The 27,927-nt window shown below is 46.4% G+C and overlaps 1 protein-coding gene across 3 annotated transcripts in view; it reads right to left on the bottom strand.

Annotated features, from left to right (window-relative positions):
- Positions 1-14: 14 nt before the first annotated feature.
- Wipf2 (WAS/WASL interacting protein family member 2) overlaps positions 15-27,927 on the bottom strand; it is a 38,306-nt gene continuing 10,393 nt past the window's right edge. For all 3 annotated transcript variants that reach the window (XM_059271715.1, XM_059271717.1, XM_059271718.1), the window contains exons 2-8: positions 18,408-18,539; positions 13,159-13,291; positions 12,316-12,432; positions 10,604-11,260; positions 7,173-7,382; positions 4,012-4,113; positions 15-3,713 (exon numbers count right to left, since the gene is read on the bottom strand). In XM_059271715.1, coding sequence (XP_059127698.1) covers positions 3,673-3,713; positions 4,012-4,113; positions 7,173-7,382; positions 10,604-11,260; positions 12,316-12,432; positions 13,159-13,291; positions 18,408-18,470 — 1,323 coding nt within the window. In that variant the 5' untranslated portion in view covers positions 18,471-18,539 and the 3' untranslated portion in view covers positions 15-3,672. The remainder of the gene's footprint in view (positions 3,714-4,011; positions 4,114-7,172; positions 7,383-10,603; positions 11,261-12,315; positions 12,433-13,158; positions 13,292-18,407; positions 18,540-27,927) is intronic.

Here is a 27,927-nt window from a genome sequence, read left to right as displayed (position 1 = left end):
AAAGGAAACAGCAGTTATCAAGGAAGATTTTAATTACTTCACAGAGGGAGGAGGAAAGCACATAAATCTAACACAAGTAAAGGCACAATGAACGTGGAGTTGAGTGGAACCGAACCCTTCCTTCAGTTAATGGTTGCTGGGTTTTTTGTGTTTGTTTCTGCATGTGATTTTGAAGGTGGTTATTTTATTTTCAAGAAATGAGTCTTGAAGGCAGAATTATAATGGCCCCCTCTCTTCCCTCTCATTCCCTAAGTTTGGGTGGCTTAACAGAGTCACCTGGACCACATAGCTAGGGACTGAGAGTCACAGGGAAAGAAAAGTTACACCTGGAATGGGAAGACGGTTTCGCAGCTGATTGTAGGTTTGGGTTTCCAGAAGGACAGACCACGCAGTACAGCGCTATCGAAGGGCCTCCGGTGCCCTACACTCCACCCCCACAGCTTCACAGAACGAAGGACCCTGGAGTCACATTTCTCCCACACTCCCATAAGCACTCAGCCTACAGATTATTTCAAGTGATCAGGAGAATTAAAACACGCCCAACCCTGAGTTGCTCTGTAGCAAATCTATTTACAGTTATTTTTTTCCCCTCACCTCTCCCTGGAGGTAAGTCTGGGTTTCAAGCTGGGAAGCTACTGGTAAGGGGATCCCCTAGTGCAATGCCAGTGACCAGTTTCCTTGCCTTTACTAGGGAAGGGGGCAGGGACGAATTCCTGGCAATGACAGCCTCACATCCATTGGCTGGGATAGCCTAGGTTATCAATGAGCCTAGGCTGTGAAAATGGCGGGCTCTGCAGCTGCAGCCAATCCCCAGGAGAGAAAAACCACACCTGGAATATCGAAGTGCTTTGGTCCAGGTTTGGTAACTGGAGAAAGGAAAGAGGGGCATCTAGCTCATTTGAAAATCAGAGGCCACTGCCCAGCTTCAGGTAGGGCAGTGAGAAACAGTTACCAAGTGTTTCCTGTTAGGGAAAAACACCACAAAACTCAGAGGAGAGCTGTTGACAAAGCTTCCTGCTGCTTAGCTGGGCAATGTCTCTTCCCTTTGGGAGGGGACAAGGGAATTAAAGGGATAGGCAAGAGCCTCAACGTGAGACCACCCATCTTCCACTGAAGAGACAACATTCCCATGAGCAAGCAGATAAAAAAGCAGTTCAAAAGGGGAAAATTTTCAGGGCTCTTGCAGCCCACCCACTGTAAACCTGTATTACAAGCTTTGTACAACATACAAAATAGACCAACAATTTTGAGGATCACATTCCCATCTTCAATAGCAAATATACATGATAATAAATCTGTTATTAACAGCGGGACCAAATGATGTATAAGGCAAAGACATTTAAGTTAGGTGCTGTATCATAAACATGCTCTAGAGCAGCAAACCCATTTATTCAGATCTAATCCCAGGCCTTTTTTTGGTTGTTGTTCCATTGAAAATATAATCAATACCCACATGACACAGTCCAAATTTGGGGAATATAAAGGATGCAGTTCATGTGGAGGAAGGGATCAGCCCCAGTGAAAAGCTGAGATTTGGCTTTATTTGCTATATTATATATTCTGGTGTTCTATGTTTCAGTAGGGAAATCTCTATACACTTTGATAACATTGTACAAAAGGCATCAACTCCCATTTCAAACACAAATGGGAAGGACTTCACAGTCAAAGTTCAGTAATTAGCATCTCCCTGGAACTCTTGCAGGATCAGCTCTTCTCCTCTTAGCTCTGTTCACTTTAGGATGCTAGGGATACTCCTGGGAGGTGACTGCTAACGTATTTGAGAAGAACATAAATAGAGAACAATTAAAATCTGATGAGATCCAATCATTGCCTGTCTGAAGAGTCCAAGTGGTCCAGGAGACACCCAATAAATAAATAAACCAAGTTAAGCCCACCTTCACCAGCACTGGAAGATTTGGGTTTCACCTGGCATTATGCACAGATCCTTAGCCTATGTTCCACTAGATTAGAAAAGTCCCTATGAGCAGGGTGTGGTAGTGTACGACATTAATTCCAGCACCCAGGAGGCAGAGGCAGGTGGATCTCTGAGTTTGAGGCCAGCCTGGTCTATAGAGCAAGTTCCAGGACAGCCAGGGCTACACAGAGAAACCCTGTCTTAGAAAATAATAATAATAATGATAAAGAAAAGAAAGGTCCCTGTGACAGTTTAACCCTGTGAAGTGTCTGAAGGTTTTTAACTAGCTTCCCGACTATTCGATTCAAAGAACCTGGTCTCCCCACAGTCATACAAGGTTTGAGCAGCCTTTACCCATGGCTACGACTGTAAGAAACCAACTTCTCCAGTGTGTGGAGTCCCCGTGCCCCACACTGCTGTTGGAGAAGAGACACTCACTGTCCAATAGACCAACCTCAGTTGGAACATCCATTTTTCCTGTGCTGTTCACCTACAACTTGGAAGACAAAGAAACAATGTATTGCTGGCCGCCAAGGAAGACCCACTGACTGGACTGAGGCACACCTCCCTAAGTCTTTGTGCTTCTTGGTTTAGAAGACTCTGGATACGCCCTCAAAGGCCCCACGTATTTCCTGCCATTTTCTACTCTGTGGTCTTAGTCCTCGCAGCCTTGGGAAGGTAGGGTGGCAGAGAAAACAGGGAGAAACTGCTGGGTCAGATGGGTGTGAGGTGGGTATGAGCCCCCAGAGCCAGACCCTCCCGTGAAGTGCTTCCTCCTTCCCTTGGTCTCCCTGGAGCACTCTCCAAGAGCTGAAGGACCCTGAGGGCTGCTGACCACTTCAGGGCTAATCAGAAGAAACTGAGGCCAACTCGAGGCTGAGGTTAAGGTCCTCACTCCCTCTTTTCATCTCTCACAGGAAGTTTCTGGGGGTTGTGAACTGGGAATATGAATAATGGACCCAACAAAAAGTGGCTCTTGTCTTGAGGGACTGGGAAAGGACATCCTTTAGCCTAGCACCCCAGGGAAGGGCAGGGGGTCCGGAGTTCAGATGGCCCTGGCCCCTTAGCTGCAGAAGAGCTGACTAGCTCTGGAATGATTCTCAGTTTACTTCATCCCCTTCTTTTATTGTTTAGATCAACTGATTAGTATTTAGTGTATGTACAACTTACCCCTTGGGGTCCCCAGGGGAGAAGAGGGATGAGAACAAAACCAAAACACTCTTAAAAATAAAGAAGATCCGTTTCCTTGTCCTTTCTGTAACCTGACCTTTAAAACAGATCACTTCTCTGCAAACCCCTTTCCTGCTTCACGAAAAGTACCCTTTCCTCAGCAGTCCTGGCCATACCAACCTCCTAAACTATGGAATTTAGTGCACACACCATACTCCCCCTTGGTGAATAACAGCAGACAGGGGTACCATTTTCCACCCCGCCCAACGGGAGTCCATTCATTCTAACAAGGCACCTTTCCCTGGAAGAAAGCAGGAGACATGGAAGCTTTCCCCTCTTCTGGCTAGCAGGGCTTGCCGGAAGAGGGCTGGGCACAGGGCCTGAGACCCACTGCCAACAGAAAGAATCCAATCACCAGGTCCAGAGATAAGATGCACAGATGGAGCTGGGCCGGGAGGATGCTTAGAGTCTAGGGTTGGTTGCACTGGAGGAACACGGTAGGAGCTCTCATGCAGGTTTTAGGGGTTGGGGACCGTCTGAGAAGAGGAGGTCCATCCTTTTCCTGAGGAGCAGGACCAAGCCAGGCTTCACCTGAGAATGGGTGGCAGAGGTGGGGCTCCACGGGCAGCTGGAGAAACAAAAACCACAGATATTCAGCTCACATACCAGGCCCTAAGTAACATTTCTGAAATGAGACAGGCTCTAGAAGTCAATTTTTAACATCAAGGACTAAGGCTAAAGAGATGGCCTGAGGGGTAGATACTGGCTGCCCAGCCTGCTGACTGGAGTTTAAGGCCCAGGATCCACTTGGTGAAGGAGAAAACCAACTCCTGCTGACCTCTACTGTGCAGAAGCGCATTCTGACCCCAGAAAACACACACACTCTATGTTGCACACAATCATGACGCTCCCTCACTCCTTCGCACCTCGGTTTGTTTTGCTGGGGTACACTCTTTGAAGATGCTTATACTCTTCTGGAGCAGGGAAGTCCTCTACTGGGTGGAAGGAGTACTTGGACTCAAAGTCATCTGTGGAAAGAAAAGAGTATTACGTCATGCCTCCCACAGACTTCTGACTTCTTAGGACCCTCCTATTACTATTTCCTGTGGGTTCTGCTGTATGGAGAGCCTGCTCTACCCACCAAACCCAAGTTCCCGAGACACACCAAGCATCGCCCTGGGTGCCTATAGTGTACAGTGGATATCCAAAGACCCTTTATCTGGAGCCTAGGGAGGTGGCGTGGTCAATGAGGTGTGTGTCTGTGTACAAGTGTAAGGACCTGAGTTTGGGTTTCCAGCACTCATGTAAAAGGCTGGGTATGCTCACAGAAGCCTGTAACTGAGGGCTGTGGAAGCAGAGATCAGAGGATCACTGGGGATTGCTGGCCAGGCAGCCAGACCAACTGTGGAGTTCCAGATTCAGTGAGAGACCTTATCTCAGAAAAATATGGTGGAGAGCAACTAAGGAAGGCACCTAATGTTGACTTCTGGCCTCCATAACCACCTGTACACATATATATGCACACATACATACGCACATGTGAATACATACATACAAAAGAGAAAAATTAATTCTTTTAAATTGTGTGTGTGTGTGTATGGGTGTTTTGTCTACATGTACATTTATGTACATGTGCACACAGCACCCACAGAGGATAGAGGAGGGCATCAGATTTTCTGAGGCAGGAATTACAGACTCTTGTGGAGGCCCCATGTTGGTGCTGGAAACTGAACCTGGGTCCTCTGAAAATGTAGCCAATACTCTTAACTACTGAGCTATTTCTACAGGCTCTTTCTTTACATGTTAGATAGTTTTATGTTAACTTGACACAAGGTAGAGTCATCTGAAAGGAGGGAACCTCAATTGAGAAAATGCCTCCACAAAATCTGGCTATAGGGCATTTTCTTAATTAGTGATTGATGGAGGATGGCTCAGCCAATTGTGGGTGGGGTTGCCCCTGGGCTGGTGGTCCTGGGTTCTATAATAAAGCAGGCTGAGCATGGCCTCTGCTCCAGCCTGCCTCTGAGATCCTGCCCTGCTCGAGTTCCTGTCCCAACTCCTTCAGTGATGAACACAGTGCTCAAGTGTAAACCCTTTCCTCCCCCACTTGCTATGGTCACTGCAACAGAAACCCCAAACTAAGACACGTAACTATTAGTACTATTATTGTTAAAAAAGGGTTTCTCTGTGTAACCCTGGCTGTCCTGGAACTCACTCTGTAGACCAGGCTGGCCTCGAACTCAGAGATCCACCTGCCTCTGCTTCCCAAGTGCTCAAGTGCTGGGATTAAAAGGGTACACCACCACAACCAGACTAAATTAGGCAATGTTTGGAGCCCTGGCGTCATTAACCTCAAATGGGAATGTGTCTCTAGCTAGTGAGAATTTTAGCCAGAAAATTTTCTTTCAGCCTTGGATATCTATATTGCTCTGCAACCACAGTTCAGTCAGCCATGTCCTGCTCCATTCCTACTTTCTATGACCCTCTTCATAAGATTCAAAAGTCTTAGGGGTTTGGCTTGATCACACTTCAGGAGTTCCTTTTTCTAGTGAGAGCTTTCTTTTTTGTTTAGATAGGGTCTTGCTATGTATTACAGACTGGTTTTGAATTTAAGATTCTCCTGTGTCCACTAAACCCTGTGCTCTGGGATTACAGACACATGCCATGGTGCCCCACTACATTCAAAGGTTTCTACAATAGGCTGTATGTTCAAAGCTAAACCCTGGTGTGTCTGTTAAGAACAGGCTGGACTGTGTTGTGGGTAGTGATGGAGGAGCACCCACTGGAGAATCTGGAGTATTAAGTTTCAAGAAACCTCACGATCTATTCCACAAGTCTTCAACAGAGCCTGATAACACCTCTGGACAACTTTTACTTATGGCTCTATTCCAGACCATGAGGTGAATTCTCTTAAGTAAAGACCTCAACACTTAAAAGCTTGGAAAGTTGTGGTGGCCCACAGAGGCTTCCTAGTGAGACCTTACTCAGGGTCAGAAAATCTGAGCTTGCTTTACCCAGCAGGGCTGCATAACAGGATGATTTGGCCAGTGGCATGTTTACCAGGTGTTTGGAAGGGTCTACACTTGGCTGTACGGTGTGCTTTGAACTTGCAAGGGGATGGTCTTTTGCCTCTCCCCTTGGCATATTATAAAAAGTCCTTTTGAATAAAGCTCTGAGGAGTTGGGTATTGACCCAGGGACCTCCCGAAGCTATCCTGTGTCTGTCTTTCTCCTCACTGTCTAGGTCTATCTTTCTAACTATTATTTCCTCACTCCTCTCTCCTCTACCCAAGAACCCTTTGATAGGTGGAAGCAGGCCAGAGCTGGATTTCCACAGACTCACAGAAAGTTGATTCGATATGCTCCTGAGCTAGTCAATTTCCCGGTTCTGTACATAATAAAAATGGAGTACAAAGAAATGAAATGACTTCCTCAAAAACACAGAGCTGGTTCACCCCTGGCCTCTGTATATTCTGTTTTTGTAGTGCAGGGGCTCACACTGAAGGCCTCCATCAGCTAAGCGTGTTTGCCTTTTTGTGCTGTTTTGTACTGTGGGCTTGAACCCGGTACCTTCACATGGTAGGCCAGGGCTGCACCACTGAGCCTCTTGAGTTTTTAAATAACCAGGAAGGAACCCCCTCCTTAGATACCTAATTCTAGGACATATGTGAATAAAGAGGACAGTCGCTGATGGAAGGCCTAATCAGCGATTCTTGTGGAAACTTGAGAGCAGTTTTAGAATTAGCATGACCCCTGATGTCAATGGATTGGAAGCAGAAGTCAGAGGAAGAGTCAGGAGGGGAACTGCTGTCAACAGAGACTGCTCCTGGCTATTCTCCATCTATAGGAGCCCTCTGGCAGCTAAGGCACCAGAGTCAGTGAAGTCACCACTGCAACTACAAGACAAAGTCACTATTAGCTGGGGGGTGGGGGTGCACACCTTTAATCCCAGAACTTGAGAGGCAGGAGCAGGCAGATCTCTTTGAATTTGAGGCCAACCTGGTTTACAGAGTGAGTTCCAGGACAGCCAGAGCTACACAATGAAAGCCTGTCTTGAAAACCAAACAAACCAATCACTGACTACTTACCCAAGAAGGAACGAACGGTGGTGATGGAGTCTCTATGGCCATTCCTCAGGGGTGGCGGTGGAGGAGGGGGTGGTCCAGCTGGCGTCCTTGAGGGTGGAGGTGGGGGCTTTCCTCTGCTTGGAGGTTCTGATCCGTGCATTCGGTAAGGTGGTGGGGGAGGCGGAGCATCCCTGGCCCCATTTCGGACCATGGGCGGTGGGGGTGGAGGAGCTGCAATTAAAATCCAAAGCGGTTAGGCTTGGGTTGGAGCTGGCGAAGGAGAGAGGGTTTGAGAGACAGAGTAAGAGAGCAACCTGCGGAAGGCTAGCGAGGGAGCAAACGTGAGAAACGCACCGGGAATCAGATGGGGAGAAATGCTGTGACGAGATCCCTTGTTTTACACACTGACATAAAAAATCATAGACTACCAGGTAATGGTGGTTTTACACACTGACATAAAAAAATCATAGACTACCAGGTAGTGGTGGTTTTACACACTGACATAAAAAAATCATAGATTCCGGGCGGTGGTGGCGCACGCCTTTAATCCCAGCACTCGGGAGGCAGAGCCAGGCGGATCTCTGTGAGTTCGAGGCCAGCCTGGACTACCAAGTGAGTCCCAGGAAAGGCGCAAAGCTTCACAGAGAAACCCTGTCTCGAAAAACCAAAAAAACCAAAAAACAAAAACAAAACAAAACAAAAAAAATCATAGACTACCAGGTAGTGGTGGTTTTACACACTGGCATAAAAAAATCATAGACTACCAGGTAGTGGTGGCGCACGCTTTCTAACACTTTGGGAGGCAGAGGCAGGTGGAGCTCTGAGTTCAAGGCCAGCCTGGTCTACAGAGTCCCACGACAGCAGGGCTACACAGAGAAACTCTGTCTCAAAAAAACGAAACAAAGCAAACAAACAAATCATGGAAAATTAAAGAGAGCCTCAGACTCTCCAAAGGGAGCCTTGGGGTGGCAAGGTAAGTCTCAGATCCAGAGCTGCTGCTCGGCTCCCTCGCTCTCATTTGTCTGTTTAGTTTGGGTCTGTTGGGTGTTTGGGGTTTTTTTTGCTTTTTATTTATTTTTTTTATTTTTAAGATGGGGCTCATTTTGTTTTTTTGTAACGAACAGGGTTTCTGTGTGTGTTGCCCTGGCTATCCTGGAACTCACTCTGTAGACCAGGCTCATCTGGAACATACTGCTTCCTGCTCAGCCTCCACAGAAACAAATATGCATTAGCATATAACACTGTCACAATGTGATGTAACAGCAATAAGTCCATGAATTACTGAGGCGCCCTTTACATAAAACAAGTTTATCAGCGCACTGCATTTTTACAGACACTTCTAGCTTACACACACACACACAAACTCAAGAGACTCAGAGAAATTTGCCAGTGTTACACAACAAATACAGCCCCTGCTCAAAAGACTGTGGGCGGTCCAGCCTGCTGCTCTGGCTAGTGAGGGGCAGCAGGCGGAGGCCTCTTCTAGCTCATGCTGCTCATGGTTTACTGGACAGAATACAACCCATAACATATGAAAAGCAGGAAATCTGCAGGCACTTGAAACTACTCACCTCAACCATGTATCAATTTCATTTTCTCAGCTTTTATTACAGAATGGGATTATAAATATATGGGATAATTCACATGACGAGTCTTTTAAGGTGGCTAGAGAGATGGCTCAGTGGTAAAGAACACTGGCTGCTCTTCCAGAGGGCCTGGGTTCAATTCCCAGCACCTACGTGGCTGCTCACAATAGTCTGTAACTCCAGTTCCAGGGGATCTGACACCCTCACACAGACATACATGCAGGCAAAACACCAATGCACATAAAATAAAAATAAAAACAAAAACAAAAACGTAGCTTTAAAAAAAGTCTTTTAAAGCCGGGCGTTGGTGGCGCACGCCTTTAATCCCAGCACTCGGGAGGCAGAGCCAGGCGGATCTCTGTGAGTTCGAGGCCAGCCTGGGCTACCAAGTGAGTCCCAGGAAAGGCACAAAGCTACACAGAGAAACCCTGTCTCGAAAATCCAAAAAAAAAGTCTTTTAAAATCTCCAAGTTAAAAACTTGTATTTATTTATTTTAGATTTACTTATGTGTATACCTGTTTACCTGCATGTGTGTATGAACCATGTGTACACCTAGTGCCAGCAGAAGTCAGAAAAGAGTACTCTTCAGTGTCCCCTGGCACCGGGTACAGGGAACTGAAGAGCGGCCAGCATGCAACTACTGAGCCACCATCTCTGTAGCTGTACCCCAACCTGCTGTGCATTTTTTTCTTTAACCCTGAACTTCACAGAATCCTGAGCTACCTATGGCTCTAGGCAGGGAAATACCCGTCCCTGTTACCAGGCTGCCGTCTGGGGTGTCCTCTAAAAGACTGCTGCTGAGAGTGCAGTCTACCTGCAACATCGTCTGTATTTATTTTTATTTATGCATGCGTGCGTGTGCGCCTGCGTGTCTGAATGTGCACCATGTGCCTGATGCTCTCAGAGACCAGAAGAGAACATCAGAGCTCTTGAAATTGACGAGACAGACGGTTGTGAGCCAATGTGTGGGTGCTAGGAAAGCAACCCAGGTGCTCTGGAAGCGCAGTTAGTACTCTTAACCATTGAGCCACCACGAACGTGTCTGTTGCTGGTTGGTTGGTTGGTTGCTTCGTTTTCGAGACAGGGTTTCTCTGTGTAACAGAGTCCTAGCTGTCCTGGATCTCGCTCTGTGGACCAGGCTGGTCTTGAACTCACAGAGATCTGCCTGCCTCTGCCTCCCGAGTGCAGGGATTAAAACACTACGCCCAGCTAGCAATTGGTTTTTTGTTTTCATTTTAGTTAAAGTTTACTTAGATCCAGGTATGCTAGTGCACACCTTTGATCCCAGCATCCCAGAGGCAGAGGCAGGTGGATCTCCATGAGTTCAAGGCTAATCTGGTCTACATAGCAAGTTCCAGGCCAGCCAAGGATACACGTAGAGACCATGTCTCAAAACATCAACAACCAGTGGTGTGGGAGCAGTGAGCCCAAGCCTCCCAAAGTCCTCCACGCTCCACACTCTCCCGGGGGTCCAGCTTCCCACTTCCGTTCTGGCCGCCCCCTCACTCATCCAGTCCTTTCACAATGACCTCCCTGCTAGTCCCTGTCAGGAACAGTCCAACCTCAGACCTTCTTCACTGTTACCAGACAGGCTAAGTTTCTTCTCAGTCTACCCTCTCCCCCAATTCAAAACCCCCACCATCCTTCCCTATGTGTCTTCTTCCCTGGTTTGGCTTTCTCTAGAACATACTACACACCATTATTTACATCTAGTTACTAGATTGTGCACAAGTTTTTCTCTCCTCCCTCACAATTACCAGTACATAAAAAGGTACCAATAAACTGGGTGAATACATGAATTCTTGTTCTAATCACTGAAGAGATGCTCTTAGAAACAGCAAAGAGAAAAGCTTCCAAACACTTACCTGCTCCCCTACTAGGAGGGTCTCGGGCCGGCGGAGGTGGCCTGTTACTCAACAAAAAGGGGGAGGCTGAGGTGGGTGGAGGAGGTGCAAGGCCTCTAACGGGCCCTGGTGTCTTCCTATGCAAAGAATTGTGTCTCTGTGGCAGCTCAGGGGCTGACTCATTAGTGGGGCTTGAGGGCCCATTGGGGACCCCAGGAGGCTGGCGGTAAGGCGGTGGGGGAGGAGCCAGAGACTGGCCACTTGGTCCCGTTCTGATATTCACAGGGGAAGGAGGTGGTTTCAGAGGGGGTGGAGCAGGAGGTCCTTCTCGGCTGGGGTGCAGCCTCTGTCCAGGTGTTGGAGGCAAGGGTTTCTCCCTGTTGTAGACCTGGGCCTTGCTGCTGTGCATAGGTAGTGGGGTAGGGGGCGCGTTGGCACGGCGCCCTGGAGGCGGTGGGGGAGGAGCAGAGGAGCTGTGTTTCATGCCTGTACCGCTAGTGGCATTGGGACGAGAGAGGTCCGGTAAAGAGGGTCTCTGCATCCGGGGCAGTTCTGGGAGGGAGGCTCGGCTGCTGTCGGTATCATCTTGAGGACGCCCACTGGCTGTAGACACTGGAGGCCTTGGAGCAGCAGCTCGAGAACTGGGAACTTGTAGGGCTGGCTTACCAGCTAGAGTCTCTACAAATACACCAGACAACACCGGATTACCAGTTAAGTGTGTATCGCTCCGTCTCGGTTGACCCGGCCTCCTCAGTGCACCTTGCACAACAGCTGAGGAAGTACCGGCAAAGGTCTTGGGTTTGTTTGCTTTCCTGTGGCCCTGGGATCAAGCTCAGAGTGTCAGGCATGCAAAGCACTTGCTCTACTGCTGAGCTAGATCGCTAGCCCTACTTCTGAGTTTTAATCAGGTTTCAGATTCAGGGCCTGTTGACATAAGCTGAATACATTTGAACTGAATTACATTTATTTTACCTTCTTTGGGGGAGGGGAGGGGTGTCTATGTAGCCCTGGCTGTCCTGGAACTCCTCTGTAGACCAGGCTGGCCTCAAACTCAGAGATCTATCTGCCTGCCTCTACCTCCTGAGTGCTGAGATTAAAGGCCACCATACCCAGCTTGTCTTTCTGTTTCTGGCTTATTTCACTCGACGCACTTGGGGTGGGGGTGTGTGTGTGTGTGTGTGTGTGTGTGTGTGTGTGTGTGAATATTCTGAATGTAGTGATTTGCGTATTTAGAGACTGGGTATCATGTAACCTAGGCTGGCCTCAGACTCAGTATGTAGCCAAGGATGACCTTGAATGTCTGAGATTCTCCTGCTTCTACCTCCCAAGTTTTGGAATTACACGTGTGTACTACCTAGTTTGGTTCATGCAGTGCTAGGGACTGAACTGGGGTCTTCATACACACTAGCAAGTCTTCAACCCAGGACTTAAAATCTTTTTTGTTTCTTTAAGGCAGGTTCTCACAATTGTGGTTCAGTCTGGCCTCAAACTTGTGACTTTCCTGCCTCAGCCCTGCAAGTGGGACTGCAGTCACGCACCGCGCCACCAGCTCACATTTTCTCGACCTAAGCTAAACACTGTTTATTTACCTCACCTTTGCTTCACTGGGCAACTACTCCTGTTTCTTCCCCCTTCCACCCTCAACCCCAGTTCTCAACCAGACAGCACACTTGGAGCAGGTCCAGGAAACAGACACAGCTGGGAGACAGCCCAGGAGGTCATTTCTCAGATACCTGAAGCATCCTTGGCTCCCACAGGTCGCAGCTTCGGCACTCCTCCTTGGAAGAGACCTCCCTTGGGTTGCAGAGCAGCAGCTCCAGGGCCATAGCCACCACCACTCCCTTTGGGCTCTGGAAGGCACAGGGAAGGTTTTCATTTCACACGCTCTGAGCTGCCGACCAAGTCAAGCCTGAGATGAAACGATTCCTCTACCTAGGCTCTAATTCACAAACCAACCTACCAAGAAGCGGCAGCCACACCAGCATCACTACCACCAAAACACACAGACCAACCCACAAACACCCAGGCCTTGCGGCTGCACACCTTCATACAAGAGTTATTACAAGAAACAAGCAAAATAAACGGACAAAGGGAAGGAGGAGTCATTCTTATTTAGGGGGAAGGAGAACAACTCAATTAAAATAGATATGCTCGACATTGTTCTCTGGGCGCTCTTCCCCACAAGGCTAGCGGCTCAGGGGGATGAAGTGCGAGCAAACTTTGCTGAGGACTACAGGAACAGACACGCACGGCAATTGTAAAGCCATCCCTGGCTTCGGCCAGGAGGCTTCTCGGAATGTGGTCGTCTCCTAAGAGAAGAGCCATGGCTGTGCCTCGACAAACATTACCAGCATCAGGGGAGGAGTTTTAACCCGGAAAAGAGTTAAGGAGAACTTTCCTAACATTCAACTCCACAGCGGGGAAGGATGTCAAGATACCCAGGACACCATTTTCCCACTGGAGAGAGTACCCAGGACACCATTTTCCCACTGGAGAGAGTACAATGAATGTGACGGTCCAGAAGTCTTCCAATCCTGGGACCCTGACTCTACCCGAGGCCAAAAACGTAGACTCACTCTCGATGATGGGAGCGCTCCGATCGTTAATGTTGGTCACCTTCTTCAGTTTGGTCCCTTTGCAAATGTCCTGTAAGAGGGCCCCTCGATTCCGCTGCTCATCTCTACTGAGTTTGGGCTGCTCTGTGTTTGCCTGGAGGAAGAAGGAAATGTGTAACTTTACCCTAAAGAGCTCCTTTTTTTTTTTTTTTTTTTTTTTTTTAAGATTTATTTATTTATTATGAATACAGTATTCTGCCTGCATGTGTCCCTGCAGGCCAGAAGAGGGCACCAGATCTCGTTACAGATGGTTGTGAGCCACCATGTGGTTGCTGAGAATTGAACTCAGGACCTCTGGAAGAGCAGTCGGAGCTCTTAACCACTGAGCCATCTCTCCAGCCCTAAAGAGCTCCTTTTATCATAAGCTTGGAATAAATGACTTAAGCCAAGGGATTCTATAAGATGTTGCTGCAGGGGCTGGAGAGATGGCTCAGAGGTTGAGAGCACTGGCTGTTCTTCCAGAGGTCCTGAGTTCAATTCCCATCAACCACTTGGTGGCTCACAACCATCTATAATGAGATCTAGTGCCCTCTTCTGGTCTGCTGGGATACATGCAGACAGAATACTGTATACGTTTGTTTTGGGTTTTTTTTTGGTTTTCCGAGACAGGGTTTCTCTGTGTAGCTTTACTCTTTTTCTGGAACTCACTCTGTAGCCCAGGCTGGCCTTGAACTCACAGAGATCCACCTTCCTCTGCCTCCCAAGTGCTGGGATTAAAGGCGTGCGCCACCACCGCCCGGCTAGAATACTGTATACGTAATAAATAAATCTTAAAAATAAACCAACAAAAAGGTGCCACTGCAACACATTCAGACATATGTGCCAAGTAACAACATGAATGTGTACCATCATTCTTCCAAATTCCCTGCTTCCTCCTGTGAAAGACACAGACCTCCCTCCTATTCACAAGCTTCTGAAGGGAGAGCAAGACTAACCGTGAATTTGTGTCTTGGACATGTTAACATGGCACCATCACCAGCACAAGCTTTTACTGTGCACCTACCATGCCTCAGGCATTGTACTAAGTATTACTTAGATTACCTCATTTAAAACCTGAAATACTCCCACAGAAAGGTATGATTATCATCATCCACATCTGAAAAGTGTGGATCAGAAGCTGAATAGTTTCCGATGGTCATGCAACTAGTAATTGGTTGGACAAGAATCCACAGCCAGGGCTGGGGATTTAGCTAGTGGTAGAGCGCTTGCCTAGCAAGCGCAAGGCCCTGGGTTCGGTCCTCAGCTCTGAAAAAAAAAAAGAATCCACAGCCCAACGCTGACGCTGCAGAATCTCATCCCAGCACAGCCTGCTGCCTCCTATTACTCTATCTTATACATGATGTTATACAGTAGACCTTGAGAGTCCGCCTCCAAAATGAGGAAGTAACGGTTCTAGAACGTTCAGGGCACATGACTAACAGACACCAGAACCAGTATTTTAAACTTCAAAATGTTCTTTGTCATCACTGTCTATTCGAGGTCAGAGGGCACCTTTCCCGGGGTCCTGAGACAGGTGTCAGGTCCTGAACACAGGTGTCAGGCTTACACAGCGAGAGCCTGTGCCTGTCAAACCTGAGCTAAGTTTTAAATGCTGATGTCACTGCCTCAGAGTCCCCGTCTCTTTCCACAGCCTGTTCCTTTTCAGTTCCTTCATGTTCCTCTTATGTCACTTCCCAGAGTTCTATCCTTAGCCTCCATCTAAATGTTTCTGAAAAAGCCAATCAGGATTTGCACACTATATATAAGCCCCTAAATCTGGGGGGGGGGGGGTAGACTAGACATGATCATGTATATGTATGTGTGTGCACATGCATGTGAAGACCAGAGATTGACATCACATATCTTCCTCAACTGCTCTCTACTTTTATTTTTTGTATTTCTTTTTATTTTATTTTGGAGACCAAGTCTCATTATGCAGCCCTGGCTGGCCTGAACTCATAGAGATCCATTCAACTCTAGCTCCTGCTACACCCAGCTTTTTTTTTTTTTTTTTTAACATATGTGCTAGAATAAACTGAGGTCCTCACACTTAGGATGAAAGCACTTTACTGTCTGAGTGGCCCATCTCCCTGTCTCCCTATCCCATAGATTTTTTTTGTGTCACTCTCATGTCTGATCTGAGCATCACATACATACCAGCAAGTACAGTACATATTCAAATGAAAAACCTACACACACCTCAAATGTAACACACCACTGTCATGGTTCTGAATATACTTGTTAGACCTATGTGTATGCGTGCATGTGCATGTGTGTTAGTGCTGGGGATCAAACACAGGGCACTGTGCATTCTAGGCAAGTGCTCTATCATTGAGCACTAGCCCCAGTTCATCTGTTAAATCTTAACAGTGTTAATTACTATTAAGTGTAGAGCTGCTTTTCATTTTCTCCATTTATTTATCCTATGTGTCTATGTGTGCATGCACGTGCACACACACCTGCGTGTGCTCACATATGGAGGTCAGAAGACAACTTTCAGAAGTCAGTTCTCTCTCTCTACCATGGGATCAAACTCAAGTTGCCAGGCTTTGGGAACCATCTTTATCAGCGGAGCCATCCCGCTAGTCCACGGAAAGAGCGTTTTAAGCTCTCAATGAAACTTTTTGTAGACCATTAAAAATTAAAACCACTCTAAAGGTGAGTGTGACAGCACACACCGATACCCCTGATAACCTTAGCTGACTGAGGCAGCAGAATCTGGAGTTCAAGTCCAGCCTAAGCAACAGTGAATGTAACTATGAGCAAAGGCTCACGGTTTCTAACAACAGTCAAAGCACAGGGAAGGACTGAAATCTGCAGAACCATAACATAGAAAAATGTTTTACAAACCAACAGTTTAACCAAAGGACACGGCAATGAAAAATAAATGAAACAGCAAATAAGTATTTAAAAATTTTCAGCAATACTAAAATTAAAAAGAATGCAGGGCCGGGCGGTGGTGGCGCACGCCTTTAATCCCAGCACTTGGGAGGCAGAGCCAGGCGGATTTCTGTGAGTTCGGGGCCAGTCTGGTCTCCAAAGCGAGTTCCAGGAAAGGCGCAAAGCTACACAGAGAAACCCTGTCTTGAAAAACCAAAAAAAAAAAAAAAAAAGAATGCAGGGTCTGAAGAAATGGCTCAGAGGTTAAGAACATTTGCTGCTCTTTCAAGGGAGTTCAGTTCCCAGCATCCACATCAGTCAACTCACAACCACTCATAACTCCTGCTCCAGATCAAACATCCCACTCTGGCTTCTGTAGATACCGGCATGCATACTGTGCACATACATACAAGCAAAAACACTCATTCACATAATAATTTTTTTAATTTAAAAATATTTTTAAAACTAAAAAGAAAGGCTAAACTATAATACAGTTTATGCATTAAGTTAGTAAAGATTAAAACTATAGACTGTATAGCTTCAGGACAACAGGACCACTGCTCACTGCTCTACAGTGCCTGACATACGAAGGAAAAGTGCAAAAACTGTTTAGATGAAAGCTGAATCTGGTAGGAGGTTGAGCCAGGAGAACTATTCACATGCAGACCAGCTTAGGCTACATAGTAAGACCCTGTCTTAAAGACAAAACAGCAAAGGCTGAGCGTGGCAGGCACACCTTTAAGTCCCAGCACAGGAGCTAGGAAACCCTGTCTCAAAACAACAGGGGCTGGAGAGATGGCTCGGTAGTGAGAGCACTGGCCGCTCAATCAATGTCAGCAGCGCGCGCACGCACACACACACGCACACACACACACACACACACACACACATACACACACAAAATTGTAACTCTAGCTCCTGGGATCCTCTGGCATCTGAGGGCTACTGCACTCCAGTGTACACACCCATATGCAGACACACACACAGCTACACACAATTAAAAATAATAAAAACTAAATCTTTAAACATAATAAATAAGCCAGGCATAGTGTGGCGCACATCCTTAATCCCAGTGCTTAGGAGGCAGAGGCAAGCAGATCTCTGTGAGTTCAAAGCCAGCCTGGTCTACAGAGTGAGTTCCAGGACAGCCAAGGCTACACAGAGAAACCCTGTCTAGAAGCTCAGGGAGAAACACTAGCTCCGACTCCATGTGTCTAAATCTCCATTTGGAATGAATCAGGACAAGGAAACAAACTGTCAGTGCAGTCCTCAGAGGACCTCTCAGAAGTCCAAACCAGCTGGGACCCAGGCTTGTGTGTTCTCTATCTCCCTACGCTGCCTGCTATTAGATGTGTCTCCTAAGCATCTGCAAGAATCCGGGATGCAGCTGGGCAGTGGCTCAGGCCTCCAATCCGGAAGGCACGCAGAAGGCAGAGGAAGAAGGGTCACACTGCAATTTAGAGGCCAGTCTGACCTACAGAGCAAGCTCTCAGCCACTCACACAGCGAGATCCTGTCTCAAAATGCTAGGGAAAAAAAATCTAGTTACAAGTTCAAATATATATTAAAATTATAGATGGTATAAAAAGATTAGTGGGCATGGTTATCTCATATCTATAATCCCAGCACTTGGGGGAAAGAGGCAAGAGGACCTAAAGTTTAAGACCAGCCTGGACTATCCAGCAAGCACAAGACCAGCTTGGGTTACATAGCAAGCTCCTGTTACAAACACAATCAAAACCAAAACCACAAGAGGGGTGGGTGCTGGAGAGGTGGCTTGGTGGTTAAGAGCATTTGCTGCTCTTTCAGAGGACCCAGGTTCAGTTCCCAGCACCCGTATCTGGCCATACAGCTGCTTCTAACTCCAGTTCCAGAGGATCCTGAAGTCCTCTCCTGCCTCCTGGGGCACCAGGCACACATGTGGTGCACATACATACATGCAGGCCAAACACTCATACCTGTAAAGTAAATATAAAAGAAATTAAAGAAATAGAACTAAAGAGCAAGCTCAGAGTAAAGGAGTGGTTAGGTATGAAAATCTTGAAGTTTTTTTTTTTTTTTTTTTTTTTTTTTTTTTTTTTTTTTTTTTTGGTTTTTCGAGACAGGGTTTCTCTGTGTAGCTTTGCGCCTTTCCTGGAACTCACTTGGTAGCCCAGGCTGGCCTCGAACTCACAGAGATCCGCCTGGCTCTGCCTCCCGAGTGCTGGGATTAAAGGCGTGCGCCACCACCGCCCGGCTCGAAAATCTTGAAGTTTTAAACAAAGGGGACTGAAAAGAAAAGGAACAAACCAGTGTGTGAGTCTACCGATTTACTTAAAGGTTTGAAGACAGCCTAGTGGAGAGATTACGTACCTGATTAAAAGTGGGAGGTGGGGGAGGACCAGGCGGGGGTGGGGGGGGAGGAGGAATTGGCATCCTTGCCCTGCTCCCAGTTGGCACCGTTCTCTCTCCGTCTTTACTTGCAGCTTTAGGTCATTCATATACCTGTAAGCAAAACCAAAATTCAAAAGAACCGCTTTATAATTAGAGGCTCTGCATGCCCAGGAGGTCTGGAGGATTGGACAGGGACCAGAGACCCTGAACACTTCATCCCCTACATAAACACTCTCTGTGAAATGCCAACTTACAGTCTCCTTTTATACAATATTCTTTGTTAGTGGAAGTGGGAATGAAACCCAGGGCCTCAAGGGTGCTAAGCATGGCCTTCACCACTGATCTCTACTCTCAGACCAATTAAAACAAACAACAACAAAAATCACTTTATATTTTAGAAGTTTTAGGTTTATAGCAACACTGAGCAAGAAGTACCACAAGTTTCCATGCACGCATCTCATCCCACAGTGTGACTGCTGGATCATGCATGCATCTCATCCCACAGTGTGACTGCTGGATCATGCATGCATCTCCCCTCACAGTATGACTGCTGGATCATGCATGCATCTCACCCCACAGTGTGACTGCTGGATCTTGCATGTATCTCACCCCACAGTGTGACTGACTGCTGGATCTTGCATGCATCTCACCCCACAGTGTGACTGCTGGATCATGCATGCATTTCACGTCACAGTGTGACGACTGCTGGATCATGCGCTAAGGGTATGTTTGACTCTTTAAGAAGCTGCCAAACTTCCTCTTCCACAGTGGCTCCACCCATCTGGGGTTTGCACTAGCACTGAAGCCCTGCTGCTGCTCCACACCTCTGCCGCACTTGGTGCTGTCAGTTTGGAGTTGGCTACTCTAGTCAGCTTGTCTTCATTTGCAATTCCCACAAGTCCTCACGCTGATCACGTGTTCAGAAGCCTCCTTGCCATCTATGTATCTTCCTGGCTGAGGTGTCTGTTTAGGTCCTTTGACTTTGCGGCAATGGTGCTGAAGGTATGGTAAGCCTACATTCTACCAACGAGCCATTCACAACCCTAGCCTTACTTTTTTTTCCAATTAGACTTTTCCTTTTACTGTTGGGTTCAAGAACTCTGTCTCTAGTGAAATATTTTCTTCTAGTTTGTGTGTGCCTTCTCACTCTCTTAATTTTTTTTACAGCCTTTTAAGAATATGAAATCATTCTCAGTTTGTGAGGCATTCAAAAACAAGCTGTAGGCTAGATTTGACTCACAGGCCACAGTTCACCTGTACCTGGCAATAGTCACACCCATGGGACCTGATTAGAGAATGCATACCACGTGAGAAATTGCCTCCTGACTTGGTCACACAACACCTAGCATCTGAACCCTATGGCAGCTGCCCATTGCTGTGTGCTACATTTCAGACAGGACTAAATGAGGGAAGTGACTGACTAAGATATAACCGGAGCTCAAGAACAGCAAGTCCTCCAAAGCTTGGTCCCAAGAAAATCTCCTTTCCTGATCTCTACACATGGAAGCCAAAAGAGCATGGCACCATGAACGTGAATGACCAGATAGGAAAGACAGAAAAGAAAGGACCGCAGAGATGCCTCAGAGTTAAAAGCACTGGCTGCCCTGACAGCTCCCACACCAGGCTGCTTCCAACAGCCTGGAACTCGAGTTCCAGGGAATTCAATGCCCTCTTCTGGCCTTCATAGGCACCCACACACATGTGGCACACAGACACACAGAAACAAAAGCAAAAATAAATCTAAAGAGGGGAAAAAAAAGAATAAAGTCAATTAGTCAGTCCACAGAGGAACTGCTTCTAAATAAAGGAGTTAACGTAATTAGGGACCCCGGAGGTTCTCAGTAGGCCACAGTATAGATGGGAGACCATGTGTACCAAGCCAAACCTAAAGTCAAGCTAGCATGGCAAGTCACAGGAAGGCCTAGTTTTGAACTCCTTGTAGAGACATCCAAAATCCACTGTGAATAAGAAGTAATTTTAATAGTCTTTCAATGTCCTGGAGTGAAGAAAGGAAAGAGGAGATAGTCACAGACCAGAAACAGCTGCAGGAGAGTAGAACTGATCAGAAACTTGACTGGACATCTCCACCCCAACTCCTGCCTGTGCGATGTCCAACAGAGCCATCTGCTTCCAACAGACACAGATCTGAACAGTACCTGGATGGGAAGTTCTCACGGAGAATGACGTCTACACTCACTTCAAAACCAAGAGGTGGGGGGGGAGGGCCTTTGCCTCCAAGCCTGACAACCTGAATTCAATCCTCAGGGCCAACACAGCTCAGTGGTAGAGCACTTGCCTAGCAAGCGCAAGGCCCTGGGTTCGGTCCTCAGCTCCAGGGTGGAAGAGAAAAGAAAAGAAAAAGGCTCCAACAAGTTGTTTTCTGACTTCCACACACATCACAGGAGAGACTCCAGAGACAGCTCAGCTGGTAATGTGCAACAAGTTCAATCCCCAGAACCAACATTTAAAAAGCTGGGTATTGAGCTGGGCAGTGGTGGCACACTACTTTAATCCCAGCACTGGGGAAGCAGAGGCAGGCGGATCTCTGAGTTTGAGACCAGCCTGGTCTACAAAGTGAGTTCCAGGAATAGCCAGGACAACACAGAAAAGGCCTGTCTCTCACAAAACCAAAAAGAAAGAAGAAAAAAAAGACTGGGTGTGGCGGTGCACAACTTATAACCCTGGTGCTGAGGAGACTAGAGAGGAGGAGCCAGTCTAAGCTTTAACAAGTTCCAGGCAGTGAGAGACTGTTTCTACATAAGATGGGTGGACAACATTCTTAAGAAAGGGCATTCAAGCCGGGCGGTGGTGGCGCACGCCTTTAATCCCAGCACTCGGGAGGCAGAGCCAGGCGGATCTCTGTGAGTTCGAGGCCAGCCTGGACTACCAAGTGAGTTCCAGGAAAGGCGCAAAGCTACACAGAGAAACCCTGTCTCGAAAAACCAAAAAAAAAAAAAAAAAAAAGGAAAAAAAAAAAAAAAGAAAGGGCATTCAAGACTGTCCTTCCATGAGTACACACACACACACACACACACACACACACACACACACACACACACAGAGTAGTTAGCTCCCCTCCAAGGGAAATCTCATTTCATTTCTGGGTTCAAACCCGAGTGTGGCAGTCCCCCTTGACTATCAGAATATGCTAGGAGAAGCAGTGCCCAACACCTACGGTCCCAGCTACTTGAGAAGCTGAGGCAGGAAAATCACCTAAACCCAGGAGGTCAAGACCAACCTGGACAAAACAGGACCCCATCTCACTCAATGACCCCAAACAAATGCTCAGCTTCACTAAAATATTAATTAAAGTAGTAAATCTTCCTAAGTCGAAACCCTATCACCAAGGGGATACATTTCAAATAAACTTAAGGAGTCATTCTGGATCCAAATCCAGAACAGTCCTTCTCTAGCCAATAGGCCAATAACGCCAAAAGCCTGCATGAAGCAACAGCTTCCGACTCACAGTGAATCAGGAGCACAGTTAGCTCACTAATCCCACAGACACAACACAATCTCTTACCTTAGGACGATGGATACTTAGGCACTACTTAGAAGTCTTCTAGGGTTAAAAGTCACCACGTGGAATGTGCTTGCCTGTCTACCTGCCTTTTAATATTGCTTCTAAAAATCAATCCAAGTCTGATATGGTGGCATGTGCCTTTAAGCTCAGCACTTGAGTCAGGTGGATCTCTAAGTTTGAGGCCGGCCTGCTCTGCGTAGGAAATTCAGGCCAGCCAGGGATGTATAGTGAAACCAAGTCTCAAAAGCAAACCAACCACACAAAACAACAACAACAAAACAATTAAGTTGGGAAATCAGGAGTTCTTTAGCATGGTGCTGTAATGGCATCCAGTCCCCAGGACAAGGAACCTCAGTACAGAAAGAAGAGAAGGAGTGGTCAAGGGGATGGGCACTCCTCTCCAGGAGACTACTCAACAACAGGAACCAAACAGGTTCCTGTACTTACTGATGTCCACACAGAATCAAGCACACACATCCTGTGTTCTAGGTCAGGTTAGAGACGGTTCCCACTAATGCTGTTCTAGTGTCTCTAAAACACAATGAACCAGGCAAGAGCGACGTTCATGGTACACTTACTTTTCCATCACTACTCCATTAAAATGGTTATAGAGTTCAGAGTTCTCTTCTCTCAACAGAGAAGGTGCCAATTCTTTTCTGAAATTCAGTCCAGTCAAATGTCTGGTAACACAGATTTCTATCACAAGCAGAGATAGAGTTAAAATTCCAAGGTGAATCCCAGCACTTGGGAGTCAGAGGCAGGCAGATCTCAGAGTTCAAGGCCAGCCTGGTCTACAGAGCAATTCCAGGACAGCCAGGGCTACACAGAGAAACCCTGTCTCAAAAGGGGGAAAAAAAAAATCCCAAGGTGATTTCATGAAGGGAATTTTTCCTCAACTATAGGTAATTTTTTTAACATATAAATTTAACTGTGTAGCAAGCCTGACTGGCCCAGAAAGAAGTTAAAAATCAAATACTTACCATAAATATTTTTAACTAAAAGTCTTAGGTAGTCTAAAACAGATTATATATGGGCAGTTTTGATTTTTGTTTGTTTTTTTAAAGCAAAGTTCTAGCTGGGAGTGTTCGTGCACACCTCTGATCTCAACTCTCAGACAGAGGCAGATAAACTTCTGAGTTAGAGGCCAGCCTGATCTACACAACAAGTTCTAGGACAGCCAGTGCTACCTAGAGAAGACTCTGCCTCAAAAACCAAGGGATGGATATAGGAACGGATAAATAAGCAGTCTCAAATAGCTGTGGCTAGCGCTGAACTCTCTATACAGCCAAGGACGACCCTGAATTCTTGGCTCTCCTGCCTTGGCCTCCTGAGTGCTGAGGTTACAGGGACACGGCACAACTGGCTCCTTTACTCCAGGATGGTGGCTTTCCAGTTAGAAGAGGCACAAAAGCTGGGTCAGCAGCACACCTGTAACCCCAACACGTGGGAGGCAGAGGTAGACGGCTAGGTGGATGACAGCAGACCCTACCTACAAACAAACAAAACGGATACAGCCCAATCAGCCAGCTTTTTTCCCACGAGGAGCTTTCTCTTCTTGCCCTGGATTATTTTTTAAGCTCCAAAATGTAACTGTAGATGTCTACTTATTTCCTATATGTAAATATTAGGTTATTTCTAGATGCAGGAAAGCCCAGAAGGCAAGACTTCTTATCTAAAATGACAAACAAGGAGACAGGCACACTCACTCAATTAAATAAGCACAGTGCAAAGCATGGCTTCATACTAATGAAGACTAGAGATAACCAACACAAGAGAACTGCAGATTCAGTGTCTGAACAGCACCCCAAACACATCAGGGAGGGACCTCACTCAACACCTCCAGCCCTACCGTGCTCCTCCCCTCAAGGCAAAGACAATCCAGCTCCAACAGAGAAGCACAGAATACAATATTAACTGCAATAAATCGGAGGTAAAGACAGTCAGTGATGGAGAATCACAACACATTCACATTTTTTATTCGATGTTAGTTTTTCAACTTTGTTTACCCAAACTGTTTAAACTTGTAAAAGCATTTTAGAAAGGGTCTAGGATAGCATGGGCCAAGGAGGTGCCTCAGCAGATAAAAGTATTTGGCACGAAAGCCTGACAACCTGGGCTCAATCCCTGGAAACCATAGTGGAAAGAGGGAACTGACTCCCAAAAGTTGCCCTCTGGGCTCCACACGTATACCTGCACATGCATACACTGAATACACACAAAATCATTTTCCATTTCACCAGAGACATTACCATAGTCCTGAATTTTGACAGTTAAATGATAGAGTAGCTCAATGTTTATAATTAATATTTCCTCCCCACCCACACACACAAAATCATAATAAATTAAAGTTTTAGAAAAGATGGGACCTAGGGGTGTGGCTCAATGGTAAAGTATGTACGTAACATGCACAAAGCCTGGGGTTTATTCCTCAGCAGAAAATAAAATACATAAAACATAGAGCTGTTTCTATAAAGCCACTCATCAGAGAATGTAAATGCACTCAATGCCAGAGTCAATGTGTCTTAACTAACAGACACAGGGATTTCTAAGAACTGGTCACGATCCTCCGCAACATTAACTACAAGTACTACGAAGCTCCTGACCTCCAGGCAATTGACAACATCCAAGGAGTAGCCAGCTGCAAACATATTTTCAGCTGTTTAGCTGACTAGCAGTAAAGGACAAAGCAGTTCTTCTTTCCTGTGAACCTATCATATTAAGGGGAGATGCCAATGTGCCCTTCATATGGTCACAGTTAAAAAGCCAGGCTTGGTGGCACATGTCTACAATCCTAGCACTTGGGAGGTAGAGGCAGGATTGAGAGCTTGAGTTACTTGAGACCCTGTCTCCAACACCAAAAACCCAACTTCAAAATCTCAGTGCATTATCATCCCCAAAAAGACGTTGTGAAAATCCAAAGCAGATGATTTACATGTTCTTTCAAAGACTGCATCCATTTTCCATTTCACCAGAGACATTACAATAGTCCTGACTTTTGACAGTTAAATGATAGAGTAGCTCAATGTTTATAATTAATATTTCCTCCCCACCCACATCTCCCAGCAACCAGGGTGCTTAGAGACATCGGCAAGAAAAATGGAGTCACACAGCTAAAATTTATTACCATCAGCCAGCTTTAATACTAGGGAAGGTCAAGATTTAGGATACTGACTGACTTTGCTCCTTTACTAAAGAATTACCTGAATAAATTCCTCAAAAATGGGGGAAGCACTCTCGGGAAGAGAGGAATTAGTCAGACAAAAGACACATATTCTAATTTAGAAATCCAGACCAAAAGACCAAAGCTAGACAGACTGAAAACTGTGAATATAAAGGCAATACTAGAGAAAACCCACGGAGTTTGCCCTGGAGATGTAAGAGGGCACCAACGTTTACAAAGAACTCTTTTTTTTTTTTTTTTTTTGTTTTTCGAGACAGGGTTTCTCTGTGTAGCTTTGTGTCTTTCCTGAAATTCACTCTGTAGCCCAGGCTGGCTTTGAACTCACAGAGATCCTCCTGGCTCTGCCTCCGAGCACTGGAATTAAAGGTGTGCGCCACCACCACCTGGCTACAAAGAACTCTTCTAAAGCGGGGTCTCTGAGCTCACCTGTAATAAGTCATATTTAGGATATCTGTTTAAGAAACAAACGCAGAGTCAGGTGGTAGTGGCACACACCTTTAATCCCAGCACTCAGGAGACAGAGGCAGTCGGATCTCTGAGTTCAAGGCCAACCTAGTCTACAAAGCAAGTTCCTGGACAGCTAGGGCTATTACAAAGAGAAACCCTATTTCAAAAACAAAACAGGGGCTGGAGAGATGGCTCAGAGGTTAAGAGCACTGGCTGCTCTTCCAGAGGTCCTGAGTTCAATTCCCAGCAACCACTTGGTGGCTCACAACTATCTATAATGAGATCTAGTGCCCTCTTCTGGCGTGCAGGCATACATGAAGACAGAATACTGTATACACAATAAATAAGTAAATCTTAAAACAAAACAAAAACAAATGAACAAACAAAAAACCCTGGTGATATAATTCCAATCCCTAGAACCCACCTAAAGGGAAACAAAGAGAACTGACACATAAAGTTGTTATCTGACACACGCACACCATAGCACACCTATACCCACAAACACATCATGCACACACACAAAATAATAAAAAAAAATTTTTTTTTGGTTGTTTAAGACAGGGTTTCTCTGTGTAGCGCTGGCTGTCCTGTAATTCACTCTGTAGACCAGGCTGGCCTCAAACTCAGACATCCACCTGCCTCTGCCCCCTGAATGCTGGGATTAAAGTAGTGTACCACCACACTCAGTTCTATTTGAATCTTGAAACTATGTATGTATTTTTTTTTTAATGCATTGGTGTTTGACCTGTATGTCTTTGTGAGGGAGTCAGATCCACTGGAACTGGAGTTACAGACTATTGTGAGCTGCCATGTGGTTGCTGGGAATTAAACCCAGGTTCTCTGGAAGAGCAGCTAGTGCTCTTAACCGCTACGCCATCTCTCTAGCCCCTGAACTATGTATTCTTACTGTTTTAATAAGAAGACAAGCTGGGCCGGGCAGTGATGGCGCACGCCTTTAATCCCAGCACTCGGGAGGCAGAGCCAGGCGGATCTCTATGAGTTCGAGGCCAGCCTGGGCTACCAACTGAGTTCCAGGAAAAGGCACAAAGCTACACAGAGAAACCCTGTCTCGAAAAACAAAAAACAAAACAAAACAAAAAGAAGAAGACAAGCTGGGTATGGTGGCTCATGCCTGTAATCTATCTCTCAAGAAGCTGAGGCAGAAGTGCTTCCAATTCAAAGCCAGTTTGGGCTACATAATGCAATCGTGGTTTGGTTTTTGTTTTTTTAAAAAGAGAAAGAGAGCCATGTGGTTGGTAGTTCACGCCTTTAATCCCAGCACTCCATAGGCAGAAGCAGGCGGGATCTCTGTGAGTTTGAGGCCAGCCTGGTCTACAGAGTGAGTTCCAAGACAGCCAGGGCTATACAGAGAAACCCTGTCTCAAAAAACAAAATAACAACAAAAACCTGGGCATGGATGCCTGTGATTCTAACACCTGGGAGGTGAAAGCAGGCAGACCAGAAGTTTACGGACTTCCTCAGCTACAAAGCAAAACTAAGGCCAGCCTGGGCTACCTAGTGACTGTCTCACTGCTCCCCCACCACTTATTATTCATTTGTCTGTATGTTCCACAGTGTACATGTGGGAGGTCAGAGAACTCTGTGGAGTTGGTTTGTTCAGTTCACGTTTATGTGGTTTCCAGGGATTGAACCCAGGTCACCAGGCTTGAGTGGCAAGTGTTCTTTTTTTTTTTTTTTTTTTTTTGGTTTTCTCTGTGTAGCTTTGCGCCTTTCCTGGAACTCACTTGGTAGCCCAGGCTGGCCTCGAACTCACAGAGATCCGCCTGGCTCTGCCTCCCGAGTGCTGGGATTAAAGGTGTGCGCCACCACCGCCCGGCTCTCTGTGTAGCTTTGCGCCTTTTCCTGGAACTCAACTGGTAGCCCAGGCTGGCCTCAAACTCACAGAGATCCGCCTGGCTCTGCCTCCCGAGTGCTGGGATTAAAGGCGTGAGCCACCAACGCCCGGCTGGCAAGTGTTCTTATGAGCCATCTCTCCAGGCTCTATTTTTTTTTAATGATGTGTGTGTGTGTGTGTGTGTGTGTGTGTGTGTGTGCCCACGGTGCACTCTGATGTCAGAGCACAGAGGATGACTTGGGGAGTAAGGTCTCTTCTGTGCAGGTCCTGGAGATGGAGCTCAGATTGACAGGTTTGGCAATGAGTGAATTTACCCACCCAACCATCTCACCAGCCCATTCCCAGCTTTTTTACTTTAGTTCTGTTTAAGACTTACTTTATTTTTAATCATGTGTGTATTTGTGCCATGTTTTAAAAAGAGAGTATAAACAAAACTGCCTCATAAAAATAAGGCCCAAGCCATCCTGCCCTTGGAGCAGTGGTGACATCCAGC

The sequence above is a fragment of the Peromyscus eremicus genome, chromosome 8a (genome assembly GCF_949786415.1).
Source record: "Peromyscus eremicus chromosome 8a, PerEre_H2_v1, whole genome shotgun sequence".
Taxonomy (NCBI): Eukaryota; Metazoa; Chordata; class Mammalia; order Rodentia; family Cricetidae; genus Peromyscus; species Peromyscus eremicus.
The sequence above is the reverse complement of the archived record's forward strand: the minus strand, read 5'-3'. Positions and strand labels throughout refer to the sequence as shown.